At 47.0% G+C, this 27,691-nt stretch overlaps 1 protein-coding gene across 2 annotated transcripts in view; it reads right to left on the bottom strand.

Annotated features, from left to right (window-relative positions):
* SEMA5B (sema domain, seven thrombospondin repeats (type 1 and type 1-like), transmembrane domain (TM) and short cytoplasmic domain, (semaphorin) 5B) overlaps positions 1 to 27,149 on the bottom strand; it is a 52,403-nt gene extending 25,254 nt beyond the window's left edge. For both annotated transcript variants that reach the window (XM_006884230.1, XM_006884231.1), the window contains exons 1-5: positions 26,996 to 27,149; positions 21,825 to 21,924; positions 17,471 to 17,516; positions 803 to 865; positions 368 to 466 (exon numbers count right to left, since the gene is read on the bottom strand). In XM_006884230.1, coding sequence (XP_006884292.1) covers positions 368 to 466; positions 803 to 865; positions 17,471 to 17,516; positions 21,825 to 21,924; positions 26,996 to 27,149 — 462 coding nt within the window. The remainder of the gene's footprint in view (positions 1 to 367; positions 467 to 802; positions 866 to 17,470; positions 17,517 to 21,824; positions 21,925 to 26,995) is intronic.
* Positions 27,150 to 27,691: the final 542 nt, after the last annotated feature.

Raw genomic sequence — 27,691 nt, 5'->3', positions numbered from 1 at the left:
CTGCCTGACAACAGGCCCAGAGTATGTCAGATGAAGTTTCACCATCCTGGCTTTCACAGAGCGTCCTGCTGCACTTCCTCAAGACTGGTTAAATAAGAATTTCCGATAAACATGAATGCTTTCCAAGTAGAAGTATATTCCAAATATTTTATATATCCTTATGCTAAAATACCATTTGGTCCATATCTGAAATGTAAATCCCTGTTTTATTTAGCTTAGCTTTTGTTTGTTTTCAAGACTGGCAGCTCTACGGCAAGGCTGTGTGAATGGAGGACAGGAGCCCGTAGTATCCTTTGCTTTTATTTTTTTTTCTTAGTCCCCTTTTCCACCTGCTCCACCTCTCTGCTGGAGCATGAAGCACCCCCACCTGTCTGCTGGAGCACACGGGGGAAAAGGCATTGGTCCCACACATGAACACCTTCCGGCCAGCGACGATCAGGACGCGCACGTAGTTCTGACACTCCTCCTGCGGTGGAAAGGGGAAGTGGGAGAGGGGCCACTCTATGTGATCATGGCCCTGGGTGTCTTCATCACACATCACTGCACCGCAGAGGCCCAGGAATATTCTAAGACACTTCCCTCTGCCCCAGCCCCAAGCAGCTCCTCCAGCAGCACTCAAAGGAGTCCAGGCTTCATCTGAAAGCTCTGAAGCCATGGGAGAGAGACACCGTCAACAGCCTTGTACCCATCCTCTCCCCGCTGCAGCACCCATCTACATGCAAGGGCTATGAGGGCAGGGAATTTATGCCCATGCTGTGCCCATCCACTCCAGCCCAGCCCCGGGGTCAGCAGACTCTCATACCTCGGTCTTCCCTTTGCTTTGGCAGGAGCGGCGCGTGTCCTCATTGGATGCCCATTCAGTGGCCTGTGGAAGGAACACACTGCATCACAGGCCATGCACAGCCAGGACAGACACATGCTGGGCTGCCCATGTTGGGAGCAGACAGGAAGTTGTGAAAGGGTTAGGGACAGCCTGCAGATTAAGTGCCCCTCTCACAACATCCAGTTCTGCCTGAAGGGGCCTCCAGTGGTCCTTACCGAGGAACATTTAGGGAACGGACACCCCCCTCACCCAGGACACCTCCCCACCTTTATGAGGGGAGACAATGCAGCACAGGCCTCAGATGACAGACAGAGAGAAGGAACAACAACATTTTTGTGCCCCATCATCCCCACCTGGCTGTATGCACTGATCCTCCTCTCCCCAGGTTCCCCAGGGGGCTGGCAGAGGCCAGGGACCTCCATTTCCACCCCAGGCTCTGAGGGGGAGAAGAGTAATGACGGCTTTCCCTCAAGAGGCGAGACACTCGGAGGGAAGGAAGGCTGGATTTTGTGAACCGACCCATAGCTGACCCTCCAGGGGGTTTTCAGAGGCAGTGAATCACACAAGAGGAGGCTGCCCATCCTCCTGGTGCACAGCTGGTGGATTGGAAGTGGGTGCTTTTGGGATTGCAGCACGGTTTCTTGCCACAAAGCTGAGGTCTCTAATGCTGCCTCACTCGCAACACAGAGGTTAGTGCTCACAACAGAGAGAATAATGACATTTTACTGAGAATCGAGGTCAAGTTCATAGACAGTATAAGCCATCCTCTCCTGCCCCAGTGTGCAGGGTGGTGTTAAGGCCTCCTGCTTGGCTCTTGGCCTGGGACTCACCTACTCTCCTCTCTTACTTTCTGATTCCCATGGCTTCCTCCTTCTTGATTTACTTGCTTAGATACAGAAGATCTATTTCATTCTCCCACTGGACCCCTGAAACACCCCTGGCTGGTGTCTTGTCTTTATTAACAGATGAAGGATCTTCGGTTCTGACTTGCTTAAGGTGACAAAGCTCATGGGTGGTAGAGCAGGGAACAGCACTAACATTCCAACACTCCTCTGACACTTGAAGGGGTGTGTGTGTGTGTGAATGTGTGGTTTTTTAAAATCTTCATCCCAGTTTCAAGGGTCTAGGACGTCCTCTGCCTAACACCACCCCCCCATCTCAATGCTGTCCACACTTCCCTGCTTCTTGTCTTTGTAACATCACTCGGGTTCTGCCGTGGGTTCATCTGTTTGGGACCCAGCATTCACTCAGGACCCAGCAGCCAGTACTACGTTCTCAGGTACCATTGCATTAGTAGGAGGGCGGGTCCCCACTCAGCAGCACCCTTTTGTTCTGTCCATCGATTCTATGTCTATTCTGTAGCATCTCAGCTCCCAGCCTGTAAGCAGCAGCTAAAGGATGAGCGATACCCTTCATGTCTGTGCAATGTCAACAGCCCTGGCGCGAGGCTCATTATGTATTTCTGGCTCCTATGTATAAACATGAACTGCCTACCTGTCCTGGGAGAGGGAGCCCCGAGCAAGCAGCTCTGCCATCCAAAAGGGAAAAGAAAACACCTGCTTTTATTTCCTAACAAAACTCCTTCTAGCTGTTTAGTCCCTGCTGCAGCTTGGAAGGGCTGGTGTGCGGGAGGGGAGGAAGGGCTGGGAGGGAGAGCAGCATAACTCACCCCCTCATCCCCCAGGCTGCAGCTGACTCCAGAACCCCGAGAGTCTGCAGCGTGGGGTAGCGGATGCTGGCTAGGGCCACCCCTGGCCACAGGAGCTGGGTGATGGATTTACCCATGTTCTCATCCGACCTGTGAGCAGGTTTGACCTATTCCACAGCCCCAGGCTTGGAGGTCAGGTCCCTGCTTCTCTGTGACTTTGGAGAAGGACAAATAACTCCTGGGAGTTCACTCACCTACACAGGAAAAAAATCGAGCCATTTTCACAGTCAAGAGACTGTCCACTTGTAGGCTAGCCAGATGTGAGAGGAGAGAGGGCAGTAAATAAGACACTCTGAGCTACTGGGGGCAGAGAACAGCAGTGACTTGCATACACCGCTCTGGTAACTCAATGGTGAGGAGTTGCCCTGTCAACCCAAAGGAACCGTTTGAATCCACCACTGCTTCACGGCAGAAAGGTGGGAAATCTCCTCCTTTGCAATTTACTGGCTCTGAAATCTGTTGGAGGGTCAGCTATGAGCGATTCCAATGTGACGATACATAACAGTTCCACACACTGCAGATACTCTCTCTCTCTCTCTGCCACCGCTTCCTCCCTCTGTCTCTCTCTCCCGCGCCCCCACCCCCCATGTGTTTGTGTCTCTGTGTGCCGAGGTCTCTGAGCACAGGGGCACAATGAAGGGAGCACGCCTTAATCCTATGAGGTGGGAACCACATTTTTAGGGAACAAGTGTCAACAAAAAAAGAAGTATTAGCTGCAGTTACAATGAGGTAAATAATGTGACAGGCATGTGCCAAAGGCTTGTGCCAAACTTTTTCTCTTTTCCTTAAAAATGCCACTGAGGCAGGATGCCTTTTGTTCCCCTTACAGGGGAGTAAACAGACCCAGAGAGGCTGAGCAATTGGCCCAAGGTCACACAGCTAGTAAGATGCAAACAGATAACTGACTCCAGAGCTGAGCTCTGGCTGCGACATCCTGCATCCTCACATCCTGCATCCTCTCCTCGTGATTAGATTTCTCAACAGAAAAGTTAAAGCATATGGCCTGAAGAGACTATGTATATTTATAATGATAACAGCACAGAGCAAGATTTTTCTGAGTCATTTTATTTTAAAATTCTTTTTATCAAGGTAATAATGCACATAGTTTAAAAAGTTAAATAGTATGAAAAAATTTATTAAAGGAAAAAAGTAACCAAGCCTTCCCATACCCCAATCCCATTTATTCCCAAGATAACCACTTTGAACTCTTTTAGCTGTTCCTCTGCTCGGGTTGTTTGTTTTTTTTTTTTTTGACCCGAATTCTCAAAAATATACATCAACCTCTATCTTTCAGCTTCTTCTTACAGAAGTGAAGATTTTCTTGCTTACCCATCTATCCCCATTCTTTCCCACCTTGAAACATACACCCATTTCTCTCTTCTCTTTCTATCCTTCTTATATAATCAGTTAATATTTTGCATTTAAGTTTACATCACTATTTACAGTATTGGAATATGTTTAAAAAAGTCAATGCTACCATGATTCCACTGAAAGCCAGACATCATTTGTTGTAGTGTGAGCCACCAGGCAAGGAAAAGGAGACCTGGTGGTGCAGTGGTTAAGTGCTTGATGCTTACCAAAAAGTCAGTGGTTTGAACTCACCACATACTCTCTGTGGGGAGAAAAGACCTGGCAAACTGTTCCGATAAGGATGACAGCCCAGGATACCCCAGAGATCTCTTCCCGTAAAGATTACAGCCTAGAGTACCTGATGGGCCAGCTCCACTCTGTCCCCTGGGATTACAGGAATCCGCTCACACACAACAACAATAAGAAAGAAAGCACGATGCCAAACAACTTCTGCCCTAATACTCTTGAAATTTTCCATGTAAACTCACTGTAAGCACACTTTAGACATTTAAGCAGACATATTTATTACACAGTGCATGTGAAGGAAGAAAAAATATCAGTGAAATTAATTGATGAAATCTCCTTAAAGTCTCCCTGAATGCAGAATTCTCCTCTGAATCACTTTTTTACTCGAAGGATCAGCAACACCCCCACCTCCGTCCACAGGGCCTCCTTCTTTGAACCACTCGGGTTGTCCCTGATCTAGCAATCTCTAAAGAGTTTCCCACCCTGGTTCCCAGGATTTTCTTTCAAGTGTTGACTCCCTTCTCTAAGTTTAGACACTGGCACTTTCTTGGTCTCACCAGAAGGTGTCCACAGAAGGTTTTTGGTCAAGCCAAGACAAATCCTCTCTCTCCTTCCTCAGCATCCTAATATGGTTGGGGGACCAAAATGTCAAGGGTATGGTGTTCTCTAGTCAGCATGCCAGGATTAATGACCCAGTTGCCACACAAGCAATGACAACTATACCACAATTGACATCTGCTCCGTGGGGGCCGTAAGACGCCCTTGACTGATGATTTCACACTCATTAAAATGTGCAGACAGATGACACAACCTTTCATGCTGAAAGTGAGGACTTGAAGCACTTGCTGCAGAAGGTTAAACAGTGTAGCCTTCAATATGGATTGCAACGCAACATCAAGAAATCAAAAATCCTTGCCATTGGACCAAAAGGCAGCAGCATCATGACAAACAGAGAAAGAACTGAGACTGTCAGTGACTTCATCTTACTTGGATCCACAATCAATACATTTGGTATCAGCAGTCAGGAGGAGTTGTATTGCACTGGGAAAATATGCAGTCAGAGACCTCTCCAAATTATTGAGGAGTAATGATATCAGTTTGAAGACTATAGTGCATCTGATTCAGGCCATTGTCTTTTCAGTCACTTGCTATGCATCTGAGAGCTGGACAATGACTCATGACCCAGGAGCCTTCCAGACTCTAGGAGCCTGTGGAAGCATGAACGACGACTCCTCCTCCTCAAAGACCTCAACCACACGCTGACTGCTTCTCCTCACAATGGCCTCTCTGTTCTGCAAAGGCTGTTCTTGTGGTGTTGTGTTTTCAAAGAGAGCCTTTTCAGGGCACCTTGAGGTTACAACGTTCCTGTGGGACTGCCGACTCCCACCTTCTCTTGCCTCTCTTGTCTTCCTTGTAAAATAAGGGTCGGTGACTGAACTCCTTGGCTGTGCTGACTTCCTAACTCTGAGGAAGTCAGTTCACTTTTGTTCCTCGGGAGGCCAGGCCCAGCAGTCAGCGTGGACGGAGCTGAGGTCGGTCGGCGTGTGCTCGCCACAGGAAACCACTGACTCTGTGAGCCACAAAGGCAGCTCCAGCCACAGGGTAAAAAGTTTTATCTTGTGAACCCCAAAGCACATCAAAGCTAGTGGCCAGGTGTAGGGGACAGCCGAGGAAAGCAAGGCAAGTGTACTGTGGGACCAATACAGCCTTTTATGGCAAAAGTTTCTTGTATCCAAACCAAATCAAAGCCACTGTTAAAGGCTAGAAGTGGAACTGCCCCAGGGTGTTTCTGAGGCTGTAAATCTTTACCAAAGCAAAAGCTTCTGCTTCACCTTTTCTGTTCAGGGTGGATGAGGGATTTGAACTGCCAGCCTTCCAGTTATCAGTCCATTCCTTATTCTACTGCATCACCAGGACTCCTCAATTGTGCCCACAGAGAAGGAAAAGTGGCTTTTAGACCTTTTTTGTTTTCATCTCAAAGGACTCTGGTGCTTGTTTTGCGCAATCTCAAATGGTCCCTTGCTCTTGCATAGCATCTATTGCAACACTCCCAGGAAAGCAGTCAGGGTGGGATCGTGGCACCTGCACCCCTCTACATCATCTCACCAGCATGAACGGGGACCTGCCATCGGCCTCTTGAGGTTGTACTGAAGGCAGGAGGCATCCTGTGACGCAGTTGGTATATTTATCTTGCAGCAGGATAGTTACGGTTGCCCTCAGTCTTGAGAGGTCTTCAATTCTGCACAAAGCTAGTATAAAAAGCTTTTCTCCAGAAAAAAAACAAAATAAAAAATGTGCAGACATTAGAATCAATGAAATCCACATATTCTGATGAGCTCTTCTTCTTTGACCCAGTTTGTGTTTTACTTGGACTGAATAACTGTCTGGGTTTCCCCCCATGCCTATTTGTTTGTAAATTCACCAATTTCTTTTTTTCCCCCAGGTGGTGGTGGGCCAGGGGTAGAATTCTTTCCTTTTTTATTTGATTCCCAGCCAAGAGTTTCAGAAGAGCTTCCCCACAAAAATAGGCATGGGAGAAAGACCACTGATCTACAGGCAAGAAGTAGCTAATGGAAACCCATGGATCACAAGGTATCTGATCCATGACCCATCGTGGAGGTGGTGCCAACTCTGAGGTGGGGACTGACTTGCTGGCAGCTATCAACCATTTTCCCCAAATGCCCAGCAGGTCTGACAAACTCCTTTCACTATAATGTTCCAAGTACATGGGCAAATGGAGCTTTCATAGACCAACAGGTAAAGAGGTTCAAATCTACCAGCTGCTCTGAGGGAGAAAGTGTGAAATCACTTCCCATGTGATTTACAACCTCTGAAAACCCACTGGAGAGTCAGCTGAGAGTCAGTTCTGACTTGAAGACAATGAGAGTGAGAGACCCCTTCCTCCTACTCACCCCTTATCATGCTGTGTTAATTCTTCAGAGAAGCAAAATCATGGAAAATTATATGTGTACGTTTATATATCCTATCTACAGAAAAAAAATTATCTCAAGGAAATAGCTCATGGTCTTGTAGAGGTCAGTAAATCCTAGCGCCATGGGTTAACATTTCAGGAGAGAGACCTCTTTGGAGGCTGACGAGGTCAAGGTCGACATTGGTTTCATTTGAGGTGATGAGCCAGGCAAGATGAGACACAAAGCTCGCTAATTTTGCCACAGAGTTTACATACACGTTCAATACAAGCTACACCCTTCTGGAGACTTCTACATCTGACCAGGACTGAGCATATCCTTACACTGTTGTTATTGTTGATGTGTGTCATTGAATCAGAGCCAACCCATAGCTGACCCTCCAGCAGGTTTTCGGAGGTGATTTTGCACCAAAAGAGACTGCCCATCCCTCTCCCAGGGAACAGCTGACAGATTAGAACCATGTGCTTTTGGGATTGACGCACAGCTTCTTAACCACTAGGCCTCTGGAGCTCCCTTACGTTAACCTCCTTACATTATGTCCACACAGAGAATCCTTACGTTGTTTTTGCTGTGGATGGTCCAATTGAAACCGACCCACAGCTGAGCCCTCCACTGGGTTTTCAGAGGCAATAAATCACACAAGAAGAGATTGTCCTTCCTTCTCCTGGTGAGCAGCTGGTGGATCAGAAGTGAGTGCCTTTGGGATTGCAGCACAGTTTCTTGCCACAAGGCTGAGGTCTCTAATCCTGCCTCATTAGCAACACAGAGGTGTGCTCACAACAGGGAGAATGACATTTTACTGAGAATCGAGGTCAAATTCATAGACAGTATAAACCATCCCCTCCTGCCCCAGTGTGGAGGGTGGTGTTAAGGCCTCCTGCTTGGCTCTTGGCCTAGGACTCACCTACTCTCCTCTCTTGCTTTCTGATTCCCATGGCTTCCTCCTTCTTGATTTACTTGCTTATTTTAGTAGAACCCATCTCCAATACCTCCCTAAGAAACAGAGTGTGATAGATCAATTTTTACAAATCCTTGCATGTCTGATTTATTCTATTCATACTTGGGTGATAGTTTTGATATAGAATCCTAGGTTCAAAATGATTTTCACTTAGAATTTCATTTCTCCTTTGTCTTCAGGATTCCAGCGCTGCGACTGAGAACTCTGAAGTGACTCTTCATCTTCCTCCTTTGCAGCGACTAGTTTTCTCTCTTTAGCTCTGAGGATCTTTGCTTTAATAAATGTCCTGAATTTCACAATGCACCTTAGAGATGGAGGTCTCTGTAGCCCTTTTGATGTGAAGATTTATTCTTTGTTTGCACACATTTCCTTATCAGAGTTTGTTCTTAATTCTCCTCTCACCTCTCTCCCTGTTTTCTTTTTTTAAACTCTTTTAAATCCAATCTACCGTTACAATGGCCCTTGTGCTTTAGTTTTCTGATGTTTTTTTCTTGTTTTTTACTTCTTCTTGTTCTAATTTCTAGGACATTTTCTTATTTCTCCTTCCAATCCTTTGATCCCATTTAAAAATTTTTCCCAAATGTGTTCTAGCTACTTTATTTTATTATTATTATTATTAGTTTTAATTGTAGTTATGGAGGACCTGTAGTTAAGGCACTCAGCTGCTAACCAAAAGTCTGGTGGTTCAAACCCACCAGCTGCTCCATGGGAGAAGGATCAGGCAGCCCGCTTCTGCCTAGATCTACAGCCTCAGAAACCAATAACAATATTAACATCCATATTTTTAATTTCTTGTTTTGTTGTTGTTATGTGCCATCGAGTCGCTTGCAACTCATAGCGACTCTATGTACAACAGCCCTAAACTCTGCTCTGTCCTGTGCCAATCACACTGTCTCCGATACACTCATCCCAATTACCGCAGTCACTGAATCAATCCACCTCATAGAGGGCCTTCCCCTTCACCCTACCAAGCATGATGTCCCTCTCCAAGGACCAGTCCCCTCCTTACAACATGTTCAAAGTTTGTTAGATGAAGTCTCAGAATCCTTGCCTCCAAGGAGCAGCCCAGTTTAACCCTCTCCAGGATGAACCTGTTTATTCTCCTAGCAGTCCATGGTACCCTCAACACTCTTCTCCAGCTCCACAGCTCAAAGTCATCAGTTCTCCTTCTATCCTCCTTGGTCATTGTCTAACTCTCTGACGCATAGTAAGTGATTGCAAAGACCATGGCCTATATCAGACGCACCTTCATCTCAGAGAGACTCCATTGCTCTTCCAAATTTTGGAAAGGTCCCTAACAGCAGACATCTTCTAATTTCCTGGCTACTGGTGCCAAGAGTGTTGACCGTGAAGCCAAGCAACCTAAAGCTGTGAACAATCTCAATCTCTTCACCATCCATCCTGATGCTGTCAATTGGGCCAGTGGTGAGAATTTCTGTCTTCTTGATTTAGAAAAAGAAAATACATAAGTGCCGAATCCATTAGCTTTGTTTTCTAATTTTTAAAAACATTTTTCTTTTTTTTTTTCTTGCACTGATTCTGGTTCTCACAACTTCCTTCATTCTGTTCATTTTTTTGTTTTGGTCTTCCTCTTTGGAGACCTGGTGTTCTCCAGGATCTGGTGATTTCTAGCTATTTGTTTATGTTTTATAAACAGCTAATCATATCCTACTGAAGGGCTCAGGGCTCTTTGGAGAAATGAATGATTCCAAGTTGGGAAGAAATGTGCAGGATGAGTCTAAACTATCTTGTTCTTTTAGAGAGTAAGCTATCTAAAGCAAGGAGGGTTCTGTGAAGAAGATCCAGTAGTCATCATGCAGAGGTGCTCACTGACCAAAGGTGCAACTGTTGTGAAAAATAATAATGGCAGTGGATTAAAGCACATAAGAAACCACTTAAATCTATGAGTTGTTAAGTGCCATCAAATTGAGCACAACTCATAGCAACCCTATGAACAAAAGACCTTAACCTTGTTCTATAACTATTGTCAATTCTCTAAGTTCATAGAGTGTCCAGAGGCATGATGTTAGGAAGTGGATACCATTCCTGCTTCCAAGCCTGTCTTAATCTGGAAGCTCCACCAATCACTGTCCACTATGAGTAACCATTATGGAATCTGACACAGCAGTGGCATAGCGTTCAGCATCACAGCAACCCCAAGTTACCTCAGTACAGCAATTGACAGACCAGTGCTGTACCACTTAGAAGAATGTTCGTCCCAAACACAATTAACATCAGGCCTGAGGACCACAGGCTCACACATGAGCCTCCAAACTGGAGACTTTGTCAAGCCCCAACCGACAATAGTGATACAAATTTTAAAAGCATTGACATTAATTGAACAGTGACTAAGCCTATTACCAAATCAATTCACTGATTGAAAACTGGTAAATATAGACAATTTACCCAACTTTTACCCTGACTTTCCTGTTTCTTTGGCTAACTAAGTAGTAGATAAAAAGGAACTTTGTCTTTGAGACATTGATCCAGATAATACATGAAGAATGAATGAGAATTAGGATTTTACTGTAATGCATCATTTGTGTGCTGTCAGGAGACACCAGTCCTTAGAAAAAGATGTGGTTGGAAAAGTAGAGGATCAGTGAAAAAAGGGACATTCCACAATGTCCACAACAAAGGGTTTGAGGGGCTCAGGAGGATGGCGCTGGGTAGGCAAGGCTTTGCTCTGCTGTTCACAGGTCACTTTGTGTCATAGTCTATTCCATGGCACCTAACAACAACAACAACATACAGCAATATTTGAAGAAATAATGCATTTAGGATATGATCATCAGTGACTACTAACATCAATTAACAAAAAGAAAATCAGACATTATTTTACCTCCGAAAGGGAAGAGTACAATGTCACCCATGAAGTAACCAGGTCAGAATCTGAATGTAATGAAGCTTTTAAAATCTAATAATTGGTTTGCAAGAAACATAGGGGAGTGTGGAAACAAGTTATATCACCTGGATTGCAGTCATCAAAATTCAGGCCTTGGCAAACTCTCTTGGAAAAATGATCGTGTTTCTTCAGCAAACAACTTGAGAAGAGAGGAAGCATTATTTAAGACATTTAACACATAATTGAAGACACTATTTACAAGACATGTCAACAAATTGTACCATGCAGTCCTTATTTAGATCTTGATTCGAACAAACAAAACTCTTTTTAAATGTATTAGACATTTGGAGGAGTTGAAACATTAGGTAGATATTTAGTGATATTACCAAGTTGTTATTATTATTTTGAGGACATTTTGGAGCAGAATTCTCGTCTTATAGCAATGGATGCTGCAATATCTATAGACGGCATGCTGTATCTGAGGTCTGCTTCAAAATTATCCAGAAGAGGGTACAGGTCAAACAAGACTGACAGTGAACGATACTTCTTAGGCATTTAAATTGTCGAGAACGTTAAGTTTATTGTACTGTTCTTTTTGTAGTATACAATTTTACATGATAAAAGTTTGCTTGCTTTTTAAAGGATAAATTATTTACCAGTTGACTGGAAATTTCATGGGTGAGAACTGAAAGCTTCTCCTAGAGTGTGTGAAGTGGGATGGTGGACCCTCTATGTCTTATTCTAGAAGTGCTGTTCTCCAGAGTCATTGAGTTTCTCCAGCAAGGACTCCTTCAGTCTCTGGCCTGTGGAAGGGGGCTTCTAGAATGTAGAATCTGACTGGTTCCCTTTGTTCTAGTCCAATACCCCATCAGTGTCCTTCATCATCCCTCAAAACTAAAGGCTCTCCAGCTGGACTTCAGGAAAACAAAATTCCTCTATTAGACAAGGGGTTAAGCTGGAAGGTGGGCTGGGACAGGAGACCTGGGTTCCCACCTCCCGATGTAGACAGTTTCAGTCCATCTCTTCTCTTTGTCTTGTACAGCATCTTCATTCCACCAGAGCTAATATCCAGTTTCTGAGTCCTGGCTAGACAGTGGCTTGCTTCTTCTGCCATAAGCTCTTCTTTGAGGTGGTCAGTGGGTGTTCCTTCTGCTCCAAGTCAGTTGTGATGTTGCCAGCCACCTCCCATCTTTCCAAAATCTGCTTAATCTCTTCTCCACTGACATCTTTTCTTTCATTCACTACATTGCTGTGGATCTCTGCCTTTTTTAAATTTTTCACTGTCCTTTAAGTGGAGTGTTGAGACGGAGTGGTGATAGAGATACACAATCAGACTGCCCCACAGCATGCTTTAAAGTAAGGCTGTCCCAGAAATTCCAGGGCACCAATCCCTGGTTACATAGTAACTGCCTGGGTTCTGAGCTATGGACGAGAGCAAGGGAGAGACACCCAGGAGCCTGGATAATCTCTTTGCAGACTCACCACCTCCCCTGGACACCTGTGAGTCAGAGATGATGGCTCAACATGAAAACATCTTCTGAGCATTAAGTCCAAAACTCAGCGGAGTTTAAATTTCAAACAGCGCTAGCGCTGCCAGATTCCAGCCCAGAGGAAGCAAAGATAAACTGGAAGAGGCTCAGGAATCAGCCTCAGTGCCTGTCCAGGCCCAAACAAAGCCCTATTGTGTGGCCTGGTGCGTATGTGCAGAACAGCCCCCATCGCGGCACTTGCAGGACATCTGGCAACCCGAGATCATAAATCCGTTGCAATTAAGCCTTCAGCCACGTCATCCCCTGGAACTGCTCTGGCAAAAGGTCGCTCATGAGCTCTTAATTGCCAAATCCAAGTTTGCACTCTGGTGTTCATCACATGGGCCCCCTTAGCGGCCCCTGACATTGCTGACCAATTTGCTTTCTTTTCTTTCCCAAGACGAGTTTATTAAGTTACGCTGATGAGTAAGCCCCAACCACACACACACACACACAGAGAGAGAGAGAGAGAGAGAGAGAGAGAGAGACAGCTCTTAGCTGCTTCTTCCCTTCGTTCAGTGCTTGGAGAATTGGGGGGAAGGATATTACATTTCAATTCTCCTTAAGGAATTGTTGCTATTAGGTGCCACTGAGTTGGCAAACCAAACACAAAGAGAAAACCAAACACACAGCCACCGAGTTGACTGCAGTGAGTGACCTTGCAAGGACAGAGCTGAACCTCTCCACAGGATTTCCAAGGCTGGGAGTCCTTACAGAAGCAGCCACATCCTTCTCCTGCACGGTGGCTGGTGGGTTTAAACCACTGACTAAACACTTTAACCACCATGCCACTAGGGCCTCTCTTAGGAATATTCATTTACATAAAAATTTTAGCCGGTACTTAGAAACCCCTTTCATGGACTCTGATTTGCATAAACTGTTTGCATTGAGAATTTTCTGTAAGGGATGTTAATTATTTAAACCATCAATGAAGCTTTGGATCTTAAGTTTGGTGAAATCAGGCCCTGGGGCCCCAAGGAAGAGGCCTGATGGCCTTTTTAATGAAGCGTTAGCGCCCGTGTGCAGGCCCGGGCTGGCTGGGAGCCTAGCTCTGCCTCTCCTGTCCGCGCAGCCCATGGTTGGCATTCGGGGAGCCACTTTTAATGGCAGATGCTGACGGTGTCAGATTACCCAGTAAATAAGCAAGGGAGGCAGAGGTATTTGTAGTAATCAGTAGTGAACAGTTTCACTACTGAAAAACATGTGCGAAATTGTTCACTACAGGTTAGTCATTAGGTGTAAGTAAGCCTGCGCTTACTTTGCTTATCAGGCAATCGGCCTCTGCATGCTGAGGGCAGCAAACCTCTAAGTAGGGGCCTAAAGCCCAGAGAGGGAGATGGTGGGCACCGACTGAAGCCAGGCTTATATGGCCTTACCACCAGATCAGACGCTGAGGTCTGCACTGGTGGGGGAGATGCTAAATGACCGGCCTCATCTTCACTATCTTGTGCTCTCTTCCCTGTTGCCTGATGGTACCTCCTAGGGTGGGAACATGGACATAACACAGACTCCCCTAAATTCTGTTGTGAAGGAACACTCTAAACATCTGAGGTCAGCTCTCTAAGAGATACCGTGGGCAAGATAGCAAAACCCATTCCTGGTGCTCTTGTGGCTGTTTGCAGGGTCCTCCGGAGATCCCTGAAGCTCGGTTCCTGCCCCTAAATGTGAGTTATAGCGTTAGCAAAAGACACCGCACCAGATAGACACTAAGATGGAGAAATCAGAGCCAGGTCTCAAGTCAGAATGTCCTAATATCTGATCAGCTTCCACGAGATCCGGGGAGGCCAAATCTGCTGGGCAGCATCAAGCCTGGCCCCCCAGAAAAGGCCTTCTTCACTTCCAAGAGCAGTGGATCTGGTCTGACTGTCCTGCAGCGCCAGGCTGTACCACTGACCATTCAGAAAATCAGATCATCTTAAGGTGAGACTTCGGTATCACTGGTTTACACACACACACACACACACACACACACACACACACACACACACACACCTAAACTTGCTTGGTGACTCTAAAGGGCAGTCAGTGTAAAACTAGGACCCTAGTTAGTATTCGAGCTTACGGTTCCCAGCTGTGCAAACCAGAAATCTAGCTGTTGCCAGATCCTCCAGGCCTGCCAATCTCCCCACCTCCAGAGGACACCTTCAGATGGAAGACAGTGTGCCAAGTCCCCCTGAAGTTGTGCAAGGTGGTGACCTTGAGTAATTCTGTTACCTTAAGATTCTGTACTCTTAGATAAGAGACTTAGGGGAAAGTGAATTTACATTAACAGAGAAGAAACAATTCCAAAAAGGAGCGTCAGAATGGCTACACAACGTAATTCATGGATTAGTGTATGCTCTGCTCTGTATATTCTCAACAGCATCACCGAAAAAAGAAAAGACATGATGAGCTGAGTCTTCTCTCCATCCTCAGAGCTGCTGTCCAGTTAACTCCTCCCCATCCTCACCTGGACCATTTCAACTGTCCCCTGCTACTCCGTTCTCTCACGTCACCTGGTGATCTAAACGCCACATCTGTTCATGCCACTTCTCCACTCAAAACTCTTTAGTGTGTCCCCATTATGTTAAAAATAAAATATGGACTCGGCATGTGACAGTTCTCTCTTATAGGGCCTTGTTTTCTCCTTACCGCACTCACAACCCTTGAGCTAGCCACCTGGAGCTCTTCAGCCTCCACACCATTCCACACGTCTGTGTCTGCAGTCATTCCTCCTCTACCCCCACCTCCTTGGCCACACTCTCTCTGTCTCTCTTTGAGCTCCAGCTCAAGGCATCTCCTCTGGGAAGTCTTTGAAGACCCTCCTAACCCTGGAGAATTCCTCCTGCTTCTGAGCCACAAAGCACACACCCCTCCCTGCATTATCTCCACAGCATATCCATTCTCTCTTTGAACATCCATTTCTTCATCCCTTTGACCATTTTATGGGTCAAAAAGACCACTAGGTATTAGGATTTTTAAAAATTACTTTTCTGTTATTGTCTTAGTGTTCTCCACTCCTGAAACATGGTCTCTAGCTGCGTGTGAGCAGGCAGCCCACCCACATCATCAAAAGCTATGTGAGCCATTTCTTCTTCAGAGTATGTTAGCCGATCCACAAGGGGATTGCTAGTTTTACCATTAAGCTCCAGAGCAGCTGCAGAATTTGGGAACCTCAACATCAAGAAAAAAGAAAGCAGATAAAGTAGCATGTGTCTTTTGGGGTCAGAGGTTTCTGTGCTAGATGTATCTTGCTGTCGATTGAGAAGCTATCTGAACTAATTGAGGGATTGTGTCTTTCTGTCAACCTGGGATTGCTATTAACTTAACCTGGATTTTCACTGTGATCTCCTTTGCCTTCCCCCCTCACTTCTTTCCCTAATAAACTCCACAACTATGAGTAAAAAGAGGTCTTGTAAGATCTGTGTGGTCATTTTTAATGAACTTCAGATCCAGTAATTAGGAGAAAAGGGCCCAGCAGAGGTGGGGGCACGTCTGACCTTACAGAGATCGGTTTTATACTGTGGATATTGTTGATGGGGACAGTTCCCCTTTGTGGAGTTAGCAGAGGTTGGAATCAGCCATGCCCATGTCACCTTTGCTCCTTTTACAGCCATCTTTGCACAGCATAGGAACTAAAGGAAAAGTCAACTGTTGACGTCAGACCATGACCCAGGCCACTTCTACTATGACTTTGAATTTTTCTGTGCTAACATTCCCCAGACTCCGAACTGCTGATGCATTGGTTCATTTTCTGTGGGTGCCAACTGGAAAACAGACTCTTAATTGACCGCTTATGACTGAGCCCAAAGGCCACAGAATAATGCCTATGGGAACACTTCCTGATTTGCCCCAGCCCAGACCCCAGGATGTGTCTCATGTTCCCCAACCAGGAAAGAGATTCTGGTATGTAAGCTCCTTGAAGTAAGGGACTGGATCTGATTCACCTTTAGATCTCTCATGCCTAATGCCATGCATAGGACAGGGCCTGGCCTTGAATGAGTATTCACCACATGTCTGCTGGACAGATGAGTGTATAGACATCTAGGTTTGTTGTTAAGGATATGGCTAGAAGGATAGATGGATAGCCACTCATCTGTTCTTTCAACTTGTCCTGTTTCCTCATAGCCTCTTCCTTCTGAAGGGTTTGCCTTTATTTCTGTTTTCTTATACCTCACTTCTGGACTCCAGCTTAGAGCTGCAATGACCCCTGGGGATAAAGCCAGTTGCAGCTGGAAGAAAGGAGGTAAGAATGTCCCATCAACTCACTGGTTCTATGCATCACCCATTCTTACTTCCTGGCTGTACTAGGAGTCCTGGAGAGCAGAGACCTTGCTTTTATTATATTCCCTCAGCCCCCAAATGAGCTTTGGTGCACAGTAAGTGCTCAATGAATGCATGATCCCTGGGAGACCAACAAGCCCCACCTCATCCTCCCAAAATGAGAACTGAAGCCCTTCTTTCCTGGAAGGAGGTGGATGGAGAAGAGACGCCCTTCCTTTCTCTAGAATGTGAACTGCTCACCCTCTGCAGAGGTGGTCTGGCATCTGTTTCTCAATCTGGAATAAATGTTCTGGATCAAGGAGTCCCATTAAAACGCCTCCCTGAGCACTTAGGGAATTAGGCTAGGGGAGTCCTCCTTGGCAGCAGATAATAAATCGATCACGGCTCAATGAAAATGCTGAGTTGGAAGGCGATCACTCAGCAGAGTGAGAAAGGAAGCGAGGGACACTCTTTCCCTTGAGGCCTAACCTTTGGGCTCTGGACCTAGAAAAACCAACCCTCCCATCTGCCTGGTATGGTTCTAGTTTTAGAATGGAAAGCCCTCCAGCCCTAGGAGCCCTCAGTCCCAGGAAAATGGAGACACGTCCCCTGCTCATCACCAAGGTTTCCAGTGTCCTTCCGAATTACCAGCTCCTGGGCACCTGCATGCGCATACGGGCTGCTGGCCCCCACTCCCCAGATATCTCCCAGCAGTTACTGTGACAGTCAGCATCTGAGTCAGCAGTCAGTGGAATCGGAATCTCGGGTCTCTCACTGCCCCCAGTACCTGGGAAATCACAGAGGAGGGAGGCGGAGAAGTCCCAAGCAAGCGTCCTTACCTGAAGGAGGGAGGCATTGGCAAGGCTGAGTCTGAAGAGGTAGTTCCTGTGGAAACAGAAGTGAAATCAGGAGCCAAGCCGGTTCTGAAAGAAATAGCTCCTTGGCTAGTGAGGCGCAAGACTTGAGTACTGAATCTTCAAAGAAGCCTGCTGGGGGGCTGACTCCTGGGGAGGAATTGCATTCCAAGACAACACTGGGAGCAGAGGTTAGAAAACTCTATTGTATACATGAAACACAGCGGCATGAGGCTGGATGATTGGCCCAAGTCACAGACATGGTCAGAAAAAGAACAGGGATGAAAGCCCAGGCTTACCCAGCCCCAAAGTCAGTGCTACCTCCATGCCTGCCACCCCGGGAGGCCAGGGAGAACCCAGCACATCCCCAACTGAAGAGTCTGCTCTGTTCAACTTAAAGCCTCACCGGGCTCTTGCAGGGACCCAGTCATGTCATCTTCCCCCTCCCACTGCCTCTTTCCCCAGTCTGTTTCTTTCGTCTCTGCACAGACCCAGCCGTCTCTCCTGGTTCCCAGTGTGGGGTCCTGGACCTCATTGACCTCCTCATCTCCTATAGTTCTGTTACAATGACTCTGAATCAACCTTTTCTTTGGGCCCAGATCTTCCCTTGGCCACTCTCCTGGTCCACTGTCTCCCCTCCTGTCCAGGTTTTGCCATTCAGTACCTCATAATCTTCCCTCACAGTCCAACCTACACCAGGCTGCCAGACATAACCTTCCTCAAAACACAGTTTTCATGAAATTGGCTGGTTGCTCCAAAGTCTTATATGATGCTGATGGATAATTAAAATATCAGATACTTCTTGAACAAGAAAGTGTCAAAAGCCCAGTGCTGATGGGTCAATTCCGACTCATGGTGATCAAATCTTTAAGGGAGATGATACCTATCTTTCTCTTAAGGTGTGACTGCTGGATTAGAACTGCCAACCTTTCAGCTGGCAGCCCAGCACATCATGCACTCCACTGCCAAGACTCCTTAATGACGATGATGATAAAAATATCGTCCAATTCTTGAATAGTAGAGTGTCAGGCACCTTTGAAAAGGCTGGTATGCCACCTAGAACCAGAGGTCATTTTCCATGGCTTTGAGGGCCCCCGAGGATCACAAAGCCACCCTGCTGGAACACAGCAAAGGGGTTTCAGCTTCGTCAGGTCAACTCTGCAGCAGAGATAGTGAGATTCCAGTTCGGCCACCTGCTGATGAGGCCTTAAAGGGTCTTAATTTTGGCATCTCTCCTTCTTACCTCACAGGAGTTTGGAGAAGGCGCAATTCAAGCAGATAAGATATTCTTATTGTTGTTATGTACCATCAAATCAGGACCAAGTATGAGTTGATCCTTCAGTAGATTTCAGAAGCTATAAATCTCACAGGAGGAGACTGCTCACCTTTCTCCCTCAGAGCAGCTGGTGGATTTGAACTGTGTGCCTTTAGGTTGGCCGATTAATTCCTTACTCACTAGGCCACCAGAGTGCCTACTGGTTCCTAGTTTTCCCTAAGACTTTTTCTCTTTCTTGGGTGCATGTATTTTCTTTGGATTTTCCTCTTTTGGTTTCTGAGATTTTAGGAATGACGACTAGAAAATGTTCTGGCCTATCTCACGTCACCCCCCATCTTCAGACCCTTAGGGGCGCTTCCCCACCTCAACCTCCTGGCTTAGGGACAGATGGACTCAGGCTTTGCCCCAGCTGTCTGCTCAGGTAACGCAGGCATCTGCTCACAGCTTTAAAAAATTAGGGAAAACATTGCATCACTTAATTCATTTTTATCCCATCAAAAACCATCCATCACAACATCACAGTCTGCTCTTCTGGGAGATGAGAACAGAGAGAAATATCTTTTAGCCTGACCCGCCCTAAATCCCTTATGGAAGGAGGCGGAATATGAATGAATACAAAATTTCCAGCCTGACTTCCAGAGGCCCAAGGGGGTCAGAAAGAAGAGAGAAGACAAAAAAAAAAAAAAATCAGGCTTCAAGGAAAGCGACCAAGTGAAAGAAAGAGAAACTCAGGACAGCCTATGTTTGTTCCAAGGAATGGGAGTGGCCAATCCAGGATTATCTTCCTCCTCCATCAATTATCTGAGGACAGAGCCAGGTTCAAGGTCCCAGGAGAAGGTACATTCCCTCTGCTCGTGAAGAGACCTCCAGAAACACAGCACAATAAACACTGTTTACAGCTGCACTGCGAAGAGCAATGTGATCACAAGGAAGTAACTTAACCCTTCAGAGACCCAGTTTCCACATCCATAAAGTGGGAACAATCACAGAATTCACTTCCTGGTCCCCCAGCTCTGGCTCCATAGCTGTGACAAGTGGATGACTGACTAAATCCATAACAGTTCCTGTTAGAGGCACACGTGCACAGTTAATTCTCTCTTATACAAGTTCCAAACTGTTTACAGCCCAAGCTTCACAAATGCCCTGCTGTGTTAACAGCAAAAGGACTACAGCCTAGATTTTACAGATGAGGAAACAGATGCTTAAAGGTTAGTATCAGCTCAGTCCACTTGTTCCCAGGCTAGGGCTCTGTCCTTGACTAGTCTCCTTTCCACACATAAGAAGAGTTGGAGGCACTAAGGAAAGTGCAGAGGATGAGGACAGTGAGACACACGATGAACCCAGAAATGGCAACATGTGACCACGCTCTCCCCAACCTTAGATCAGCTGAATCAGAAACTTTGGGCTGGAGGGCTTGTAAAAAATCCAGTGCAGTCCAGGTTGATAGCTGTGATATGGCAGAAGGAACTTCAGCTCTGAGGTTAGAGACCCGTGTTCTAATCTCATATGCTTCTGTCATCTTGTATGTGATCTAGAAAAGGTCACCTTCTGCTCTCAGGGGCCTGTGCTGTTTTATGTCTAAGATTAGGGCAACTGTGTGTTAGACCAAATAAAAAGCAACCCCACCACCATTGAGTCAAGCTTTACTCACAGCAGGAGGAGAATGCCCAGATCTCTCCCACGGAGCCACTGATGGATTAGAACTACTGACCTTCTTCTAGTCAGCAGCCCCACATATAACATATGACACATATGCAGTGTCATAGCGCCTTTAGATCAGCGATGCTTGGACTTCAGTGTGCATCAGAAGTATCTGGAGGGCTTGCTAAAATATAGATGTATCCACACTCAAGGCTTTGAATCCAGTAAGTCTGGGCTCTAGAGCCAGAGAACTTGCATTTCTAACAAGTTACCAGGTAATGCTGGGCCTGTCAGTACTGCTGGTCCCAGAGCTGTGGTAGACCACCTCTAAGCCCCCTTCTCTACCAGATCTTCTACTCCACTCCATAGGGAGCTCTGGTGGCTTTGTGCTAAGGATCTGTGCTGTCAACTCATAGTCCTGTGGTTCAAATCCACCCACTGCTCTGTAAGACAAGGATGGGCACTCTCCTCCCGTGTGATTTACCACCTCTGAAAACATGCTGGAGGGTCAACTATGGTTTTGACTCGATGGCACACACCACCACTGCTCTATTCCACACACAGGAGCCCTGATGGGGTGGTGTGTAACACATGGGGCTGCTAACCAAAAGACGGGCAGTTCAAATCCGTCAGCCAGTCTTCAGGAAAAAGATAGGTAGTTTCCTCCTGTAAAGATATACAGCTTTGGAAATCTGAGGGAGAGCTGCTGTAGAAGCTGTGCTGCAATTCCAATGGCATGTGGTTCAAATCCAATTTCCTCCTCCTGTGCGATTAACTGCCTCAGGAAACTCACTCAAGGGTCAGCTGTGAGGAAGTTCCAACTCCACAGCAATGAGATGGAAGTTGTGTTTTGTTTTGAGAGCTGGTGGTGAGTTCAAACTGCCAACCCAAATTCGCAGCTGAACACTTAACCACTGCGCCTCCAGGGCCCCTTCAGGATTTGGTGAGTAGGTCAGGCAACAGGGAAGTGAGGTGCTTCATAGAGGAGCACACAGTTGATGCCCAGCTGTACCCGGGTGCAGGTGAGCAGCTGACCAGCAGGGGGCTCCGGGGCACCTTGTCTGTCCGGAGCTCCCTAAGAAGACTTCAGCCAGTGAGGTCCTGGCAGCCTGGCAGGGATGGGGACAAGGCTGGGTGCAGGCATGGAAACAGGGATGGGAGCAGTGAGGTCAGGAAGTGGCCAGTGGGTGTCCCTGCTCTCAATTACTGTCAACCACTAAGGCGTGTGCTTTGTTGAAAGCCAGAGCCCTAGGGATCAAACCTCACCTAGCCACCAAACTCTTCCTTTTGTGGGGACACACACTGAGACACAGAGAGGGCTCGACAGGGGTGTAAACACAGATCGGCTCACCAGTGGGAAGATCCCCCAAATACCAGTTCTGCCCATCCATCCTGGCCCCAGCCCTCCTTCCACTTGATTACCTGGCTCCCACAATGAGCTGGTTCCTGGAGGGATCCAGAGCAAGCTGGGAGAAGTCCCGGGCTCCGGGGTAGGTGAAGTTAGAGACCCACGGCTTCAGATCTGGGGGAGAGGGAGGCAATGACTCATTATTGTCTGTGCAGGGCTCCCAGCTGCATCAATACCACATCAGAAAACAGAAGGCATGAAGTGGGGGGCAGTGGGTAGAGGCACCCTGGAGACCTGGGCTCTGGCCCTTCTCCACCTGTAGCCAGGTATGTGGCCGAGATGGGTGGGCAGTGAGGACATCGCAGCTCCTCCTGCCATAGTGCTCAGTTACCCATGGGGAAACCTGAATTGTCCTTGATTGCCCCCAGGCCCTCAGCAACCCCCCTAGAAAACACCAGCAAACCCTGTTTGCTCTACTTCCAACTGTCTCTGAAACCCATTCACTTTCTTCTCTCTCCACATCCCCATCTAAGCCACCATCATCTCTAGCCTGGACTGGTGCCAACAGCTTCCTAGCTGTTCCCCTGGCTCCCACCCCAGCCTGCTTCTCACATGGCAGCCAGAGAAACCTCTCTAACATGCGAATACGGTGACGTCAACTCTCCAGCTTAGAATCCTTCAATCACTCCCAGCCGCTCCCAGGAAAAAGTCGCAACCTCCTGTGGTTTAGAAAGCCGTTAGGTTTTGACCCCACTTTCTTCGCTGGCACATGCAGGATGCTCACTAATTATTTAGTGATGGAGGGGAAAAGGATGCTTCACCTTTTAAATTCCGTCTCAGTCTCACCACCCCAGCATTAAACCAGAACTCTCCCAGTGTTCCAGTGCACTTCCTGGTGGCCCAGGAGAGCCTGCAGACCCTTGGACTTCTCTCTCTCTGCTAAGCCCATCCTTCACGATGCCTCCTCCACAGTCCTATAACCTCTGCTATCTCAGCCCCCACAGGGCTACTTAGAGCATGGGGGTTTGCCTTCAGGGAGAGATCTATTTCCTTGGATCCCCAGGCCCAGCCCAGCACCCAGCAGTGACTAAATGGATATATGGATAATCCTTAAGTCCCTTCTGCATGAGGAGAAGCAGATTTTCAAGTAGGGCTCCACCGAGTTGGGAGACAGGGAGGTAAGTGGTCAGAGTGTGTCCTCTGTCTCCAAAGAAGGTTCTTGTCTGCTGAGGTTTTCACAGGGATTGGGTGAGACAGAGAGGGGACTCCACAGCCCTGCCTTGGATAGTGAGAGAGGACTCAGGAGGACACCACAGGGAAGAGCACCTAGTTAATCTCCTCTTTCATTCCAGCTGGAGACCTACTTTTCAAGTCTTGGTATAGAACCCTTAACAGCCCTCCCTCAGCCCCTGACTAGTGGGTGGCAAGGGATTGGCGCCAGTAATGGCAGAACCACAGGGCGGAGGAACTTTCCCATCAGTGAGGCGCAGTCGCTTCTCCTCAGTGTATTAGCCATGCACTGGCTGAGCGAAGGCCCAGAGGGGCGTAGGTATATGCAAGAGAAACCGCGCGCGTGCGCGCCCATGCTCGTGCGTGTCTCTGTGTGTGCGCAATCCAAAGGAAATAAATCATTGCTCATTATCCCTCCACTACAGAGTAAAAGCAGCCCTTCATTTCAGCACGACAGGCAAACACTTAATCGCTCCCTGGAGAACTGGAGGTTTTGCGAGTTGGATGTTTTTCAGAAAACTGTGATATGCACGATTAAAAAAAAAAGGAAGAAAGAAATTCTGCAGCAAAATGAAGCAAACCCTTGGGCCTGCCTCTGCCCTTCCCCCCAAGTCTGGCAAGCATGGCTTACATGCCTTGGTGGACTGGCGGCAATATCGGGTGGATCTGGAGTAGAGATTGGGCGGGTTTTATCTGACCTCAGCACCTTCTCTGAAACCTGGGTGCCTTAAAGACTAAGTCAACAGTCTTCTTCCAGGAAGTCTCCCTTGATTAAAACCCGTCTACCCAATCATTATTTTGTTCCTCATTCTCTCTTCCCTCTCTGCCCCATCCATGTGGTGCGTGACTGTTACTTGGATGTGTTTAAGTTTCTTTTTCTGCAAGTGTATGGTGGGGTGGTGAGGGGTGTGCTTTGCCTGGGTGGTCCCCAACATTAACGACAGGCCACATTTCCATTGCCTCATTCTTTGCTAACGTGGGCATCTGAGGTGAAGGCAGCTGGATGAAGGAAGAGGTGGCACTTCTCGTCTGTTGCAAATTCCGAGAGAAACCCCATTTGGGGACTTCTCAGCTCTGGGGTCTATTCAGGGCATTTCAGGAGGAAAAAGAAGAGAAAGAAATGTGACAGTAGCTGGGATGACAATCTGTTGGGGAGGGGTAAGGGCAGTGGAAGGTGGTAGCTCTGCTAGTTTCTGTCTCTCTAACCCTGACAGGATGGACATGGGTGAGAAAATGAGGTGGTCATGCCAGCAGTGATCTTGGGGGGTCAGGGGTGTTGGGCAAGGAGCCAGCCTGCTCTTTAAAAACAGGCAGAGTGAACCAGGGGAAGCAGTCTTTAAAACACCAAGCACGTTCTGAGCTCCGTGCACAGCGGAGGCTGTGGACGGCGGCTTTAAGAGAAAAATGACATTCTCCATGACGCGTCTCTGATTTTAATTATAGTCAATTCAATTACCCACTTTGTGGATTAACCACTGCCAGTGTTTCACTGTAGCTTGACTTCTCCCTGCCTCCTGGCTTGGTAACACCACAGCACATGAACCAATTTGAGGGCCGAAGGAAATACAGGTGGGACCTTTAGAAAAGAAGCTTCCTGAAGGCAAAAAAAAAACCCTTATCCAAACAGAAAAACGTCTGTTTGTCAGTTTCTGCATCTGACAGAAATCCCTAGGGTATTTAGAAAATATCCACAGATCAGTCAGGTGTCAGGGGAGAGGGAAACACACAGCTACACGGTTAGGAGCCTACAGAGCTTTTAGAAATAGTGTGACATCTGACGGGATCTTGGAAGTTTGATACTGGATTTACAGCAATTTCCCTGGGATGGAGCACTGACAACCACCCAGCATGAACGCATCCCTACTGTGTGCTCAGCAGCACTAAGGGGTGAGGAGTAAAGAATACAAGAAGGTCCTGGACCAAGATCAACAGAGCTGAGGACTGCAGGAAGTGCCAGGGACACAGACTGAACAGGAGGGGATAATGGAAGGTCCTGTCACCCCACAGGGCCCATAGCGCCCTGTTCTGTGCCTGGCGCCAAACAGAGCCAATGAAAATTGGGTGAATGAAGAGGGAAATTCAAAGCTAAGGAGATGGGGAATAGGGGAGTTGGGGAGGAGGCACAAATACATAGCTGAGGAAGGAAAGCAGAGATGAAGCCAGCAAACCAGGAAGAACTGGTCAACAACCTTTGTTAGCCTGGACCTCAGTCCTTAATTGGGGAAGGGGCAGTGTCATTCAGGTAATTAGCAACAGAAGATCATAAATGTCCTCAAGGTGATGGTTGTATAACATGATGAATATAATCAATGTTAGTGAATTATGCATGTGAAAAATGCTGAGTATGTATATATATATATATATATATATATATATATATATATATATATATATATATATATATCTCCAATAAGAGGAACCCCAGCATAAAGCAGCATCTTCCGCCCTATCCCTCATTCTTATCCTTCACTTCTACCCAGTTTGCCCCATGCAGACCAGCCTGGCAGGGAGCAGGGAGTCCTCTGTCCCCAGAGTCACCCAGAGGAGCAGAGCCGAGAAAAGAGCTCCTGAGAGGAGACATTTCACCAGAAGCCATCACAGGGGTCCCCAACATGAGGCACACAGCCCTAAGAACTCCAACTCTGTGCCCCCACCCGGTCTTCTGCCCAGGGACAGCCACCAGAGCTCTGGGAACATCGGAAGTCTGAGGGTGTGCACTCGTTTGTAGACTTAAAGACATTGCTAATTTACTTTAATCCATTTAAGCCTTCAAAGCCTCAGATCCCAGCTCAAACAAGACAGCTCGGAGAAGACAGTCAGAAACCTCTCTCCCAGAGATAGAAGTCAGCCCACAGCTGGGAATCCTACACTTCTAGAACACCCCAAACTCCCCACCCCAGCAAGACTCAACTCTCATTCATATTCAATCTCCTAAAAAGAAATCCCACTCATTTCAGTCTCATTCTTATTCTTCTGCTCAGGTATCCATATTCCCACAGGGAGGGGTGGCATGTCTCCTGCTCAGGCAGCTGAGAGCGGGCAGAGGACCCCCCATCAGGGAGACCTGAGGGGTCTCGCTCTGTCATGGAGATGGTGGAGGGCTGGCTGAGAGACTAATCTTGAGGTCTGACTCCGACCACTCTCTCCTACTCTTCCTCAGGCTTCCTACCGGTTAAAAGAGCTGAGTGTCCTTGTCCTGCTTGCCTCCCAGGGTTATTATGAGGAGCACGCAGACAGTGTTGGTCCGATTTAAGAACGTGACCAGGGCCTCCTGAGTCTGTCCGTGCGGATTCCAGCATGTGCACCTGGGGAGAGGATTCTGAGCTACAAGTTCATAGTCCAACACATACCATCAACATCACCTGGATGTTCTGTGTTTGTGCTTTGTTTAAGATGCTCATCAAGTGTACATACTCATTTTAGGGATTGTGATAGAAAATTCACACTTCCCTCAGAATAGGCCCAGTAATCCACAAATCCTAGTCTGGCATCACCTTTAGGGGACACACTTATGTTCTCCCTTTGTAAGCAGAGAGAATTCATGAACTCTTTTCCTTGGGGGTTTCAGGGCTCAAAAAGAAGGCAAATGCTACAGTTGTCTTGGGGTTAAAACAGTTTTCTGAAGGCCACCAAACACTTCCTAATGGTGAGTCATTTTCCACTCAAAGAAGCCAACAACTCTGAGCCCCTGCTTCCTGAAGATCAAAACCAACCTCTGGTCCACCTCTAACCAGGTTTCCACAACTCTGTCCTTCAGCAAAGATGCCACAGAGAAAGATTGCCTCTCCTCCCAGGTAAACACGGATGAAAGGTGTGAATAAATCATCTGGAAACCAACCAACCCATCACAGCACATCCTGCTTAAAATATCTATCCCCGGAGGAAGAGTCTCAATACCTACAGGGAATGAACATCCCAGGGACTTCAACAGTCAGAAAGACCCTGCTGAGGTCTGGCCTATATTGTGCAGGTCACAGTCAATGTAAAAAAGGACAGGTGTGGAAGCGCCTCTCACCTTCAAAGGCCACGATGGGGTGCTCCCTCGGGGTGCATAGCTGCTGTTCACTGCGGGGTTCACTGGAGACATCCTGGGAGCTGGAGAGGTTTAACACCAGCAGTGTGAGACTGGACAGCAGCAGGGGGACAGTCAAGGGTCCCGGGACCACCATGGCGGGGCTCCTCCTCAGCGCTGGCTCCACGAGGTGGGCTGGGGAGAAGAAGACTAGCAATGTAAACACTCAGTCTCACCAAATTGCTCCTACCATTAGCGCGCTCTGATGGCACTGTCTTTATGGTTATCAAGGGCCCCACAGTGGTATTTCTGTGCCAAAAGTAAACTCATAGCTTAGTTATGTTACTCAGAGTATACGCTGCTCTAATAAGGCAAACGTTATAGATCATATCTTGAAAGCTAATTTTCCTTGTAATGGTATTCTGGGCAAAACTGACAAATTATGGAGCCTTTTCTATTATGATCCCAAATGGTTTAAAATTAGTTTTTATGATAAAGGTGGTATCTTAGGGACCATTTAATAAATGGAGTTGGGATAAATGGGTAGTCATTTGTAAAAAGATAAAGTTGGACACACTAGCCCCTTATACTAGGAACAACTCCAAATGGGTAAAAGATTCAAATGTCAAGAATAAGGCCATAAAAATACTAGAAGAAAAATGTAAGCAAAATCCTTTGTAACCATAGAGTGCAGAGTTG

The sequence above is a fragment of the Elephantulus edwardii genome, unplaced genomic scaffold, assembly GCF_000299155.1.
Source record: "Elephantulus edwardii isolate Elephantulus edwardi_28Jun2011 unplaced genomic scaffold, EleEdw1.0 scaffold00032, whole genome shotgun sequence".
NCBI lineage: Eukaryota > Metazoa > Chordata > Mammalia > Macroscelidea > Macroscelididae > Elephantulus > Elephantulus edwardii.
Note: the sequence above shows the minus strand (reverse complement) of the source record. Positions and strands in the feature narration are given on the sequence as shown.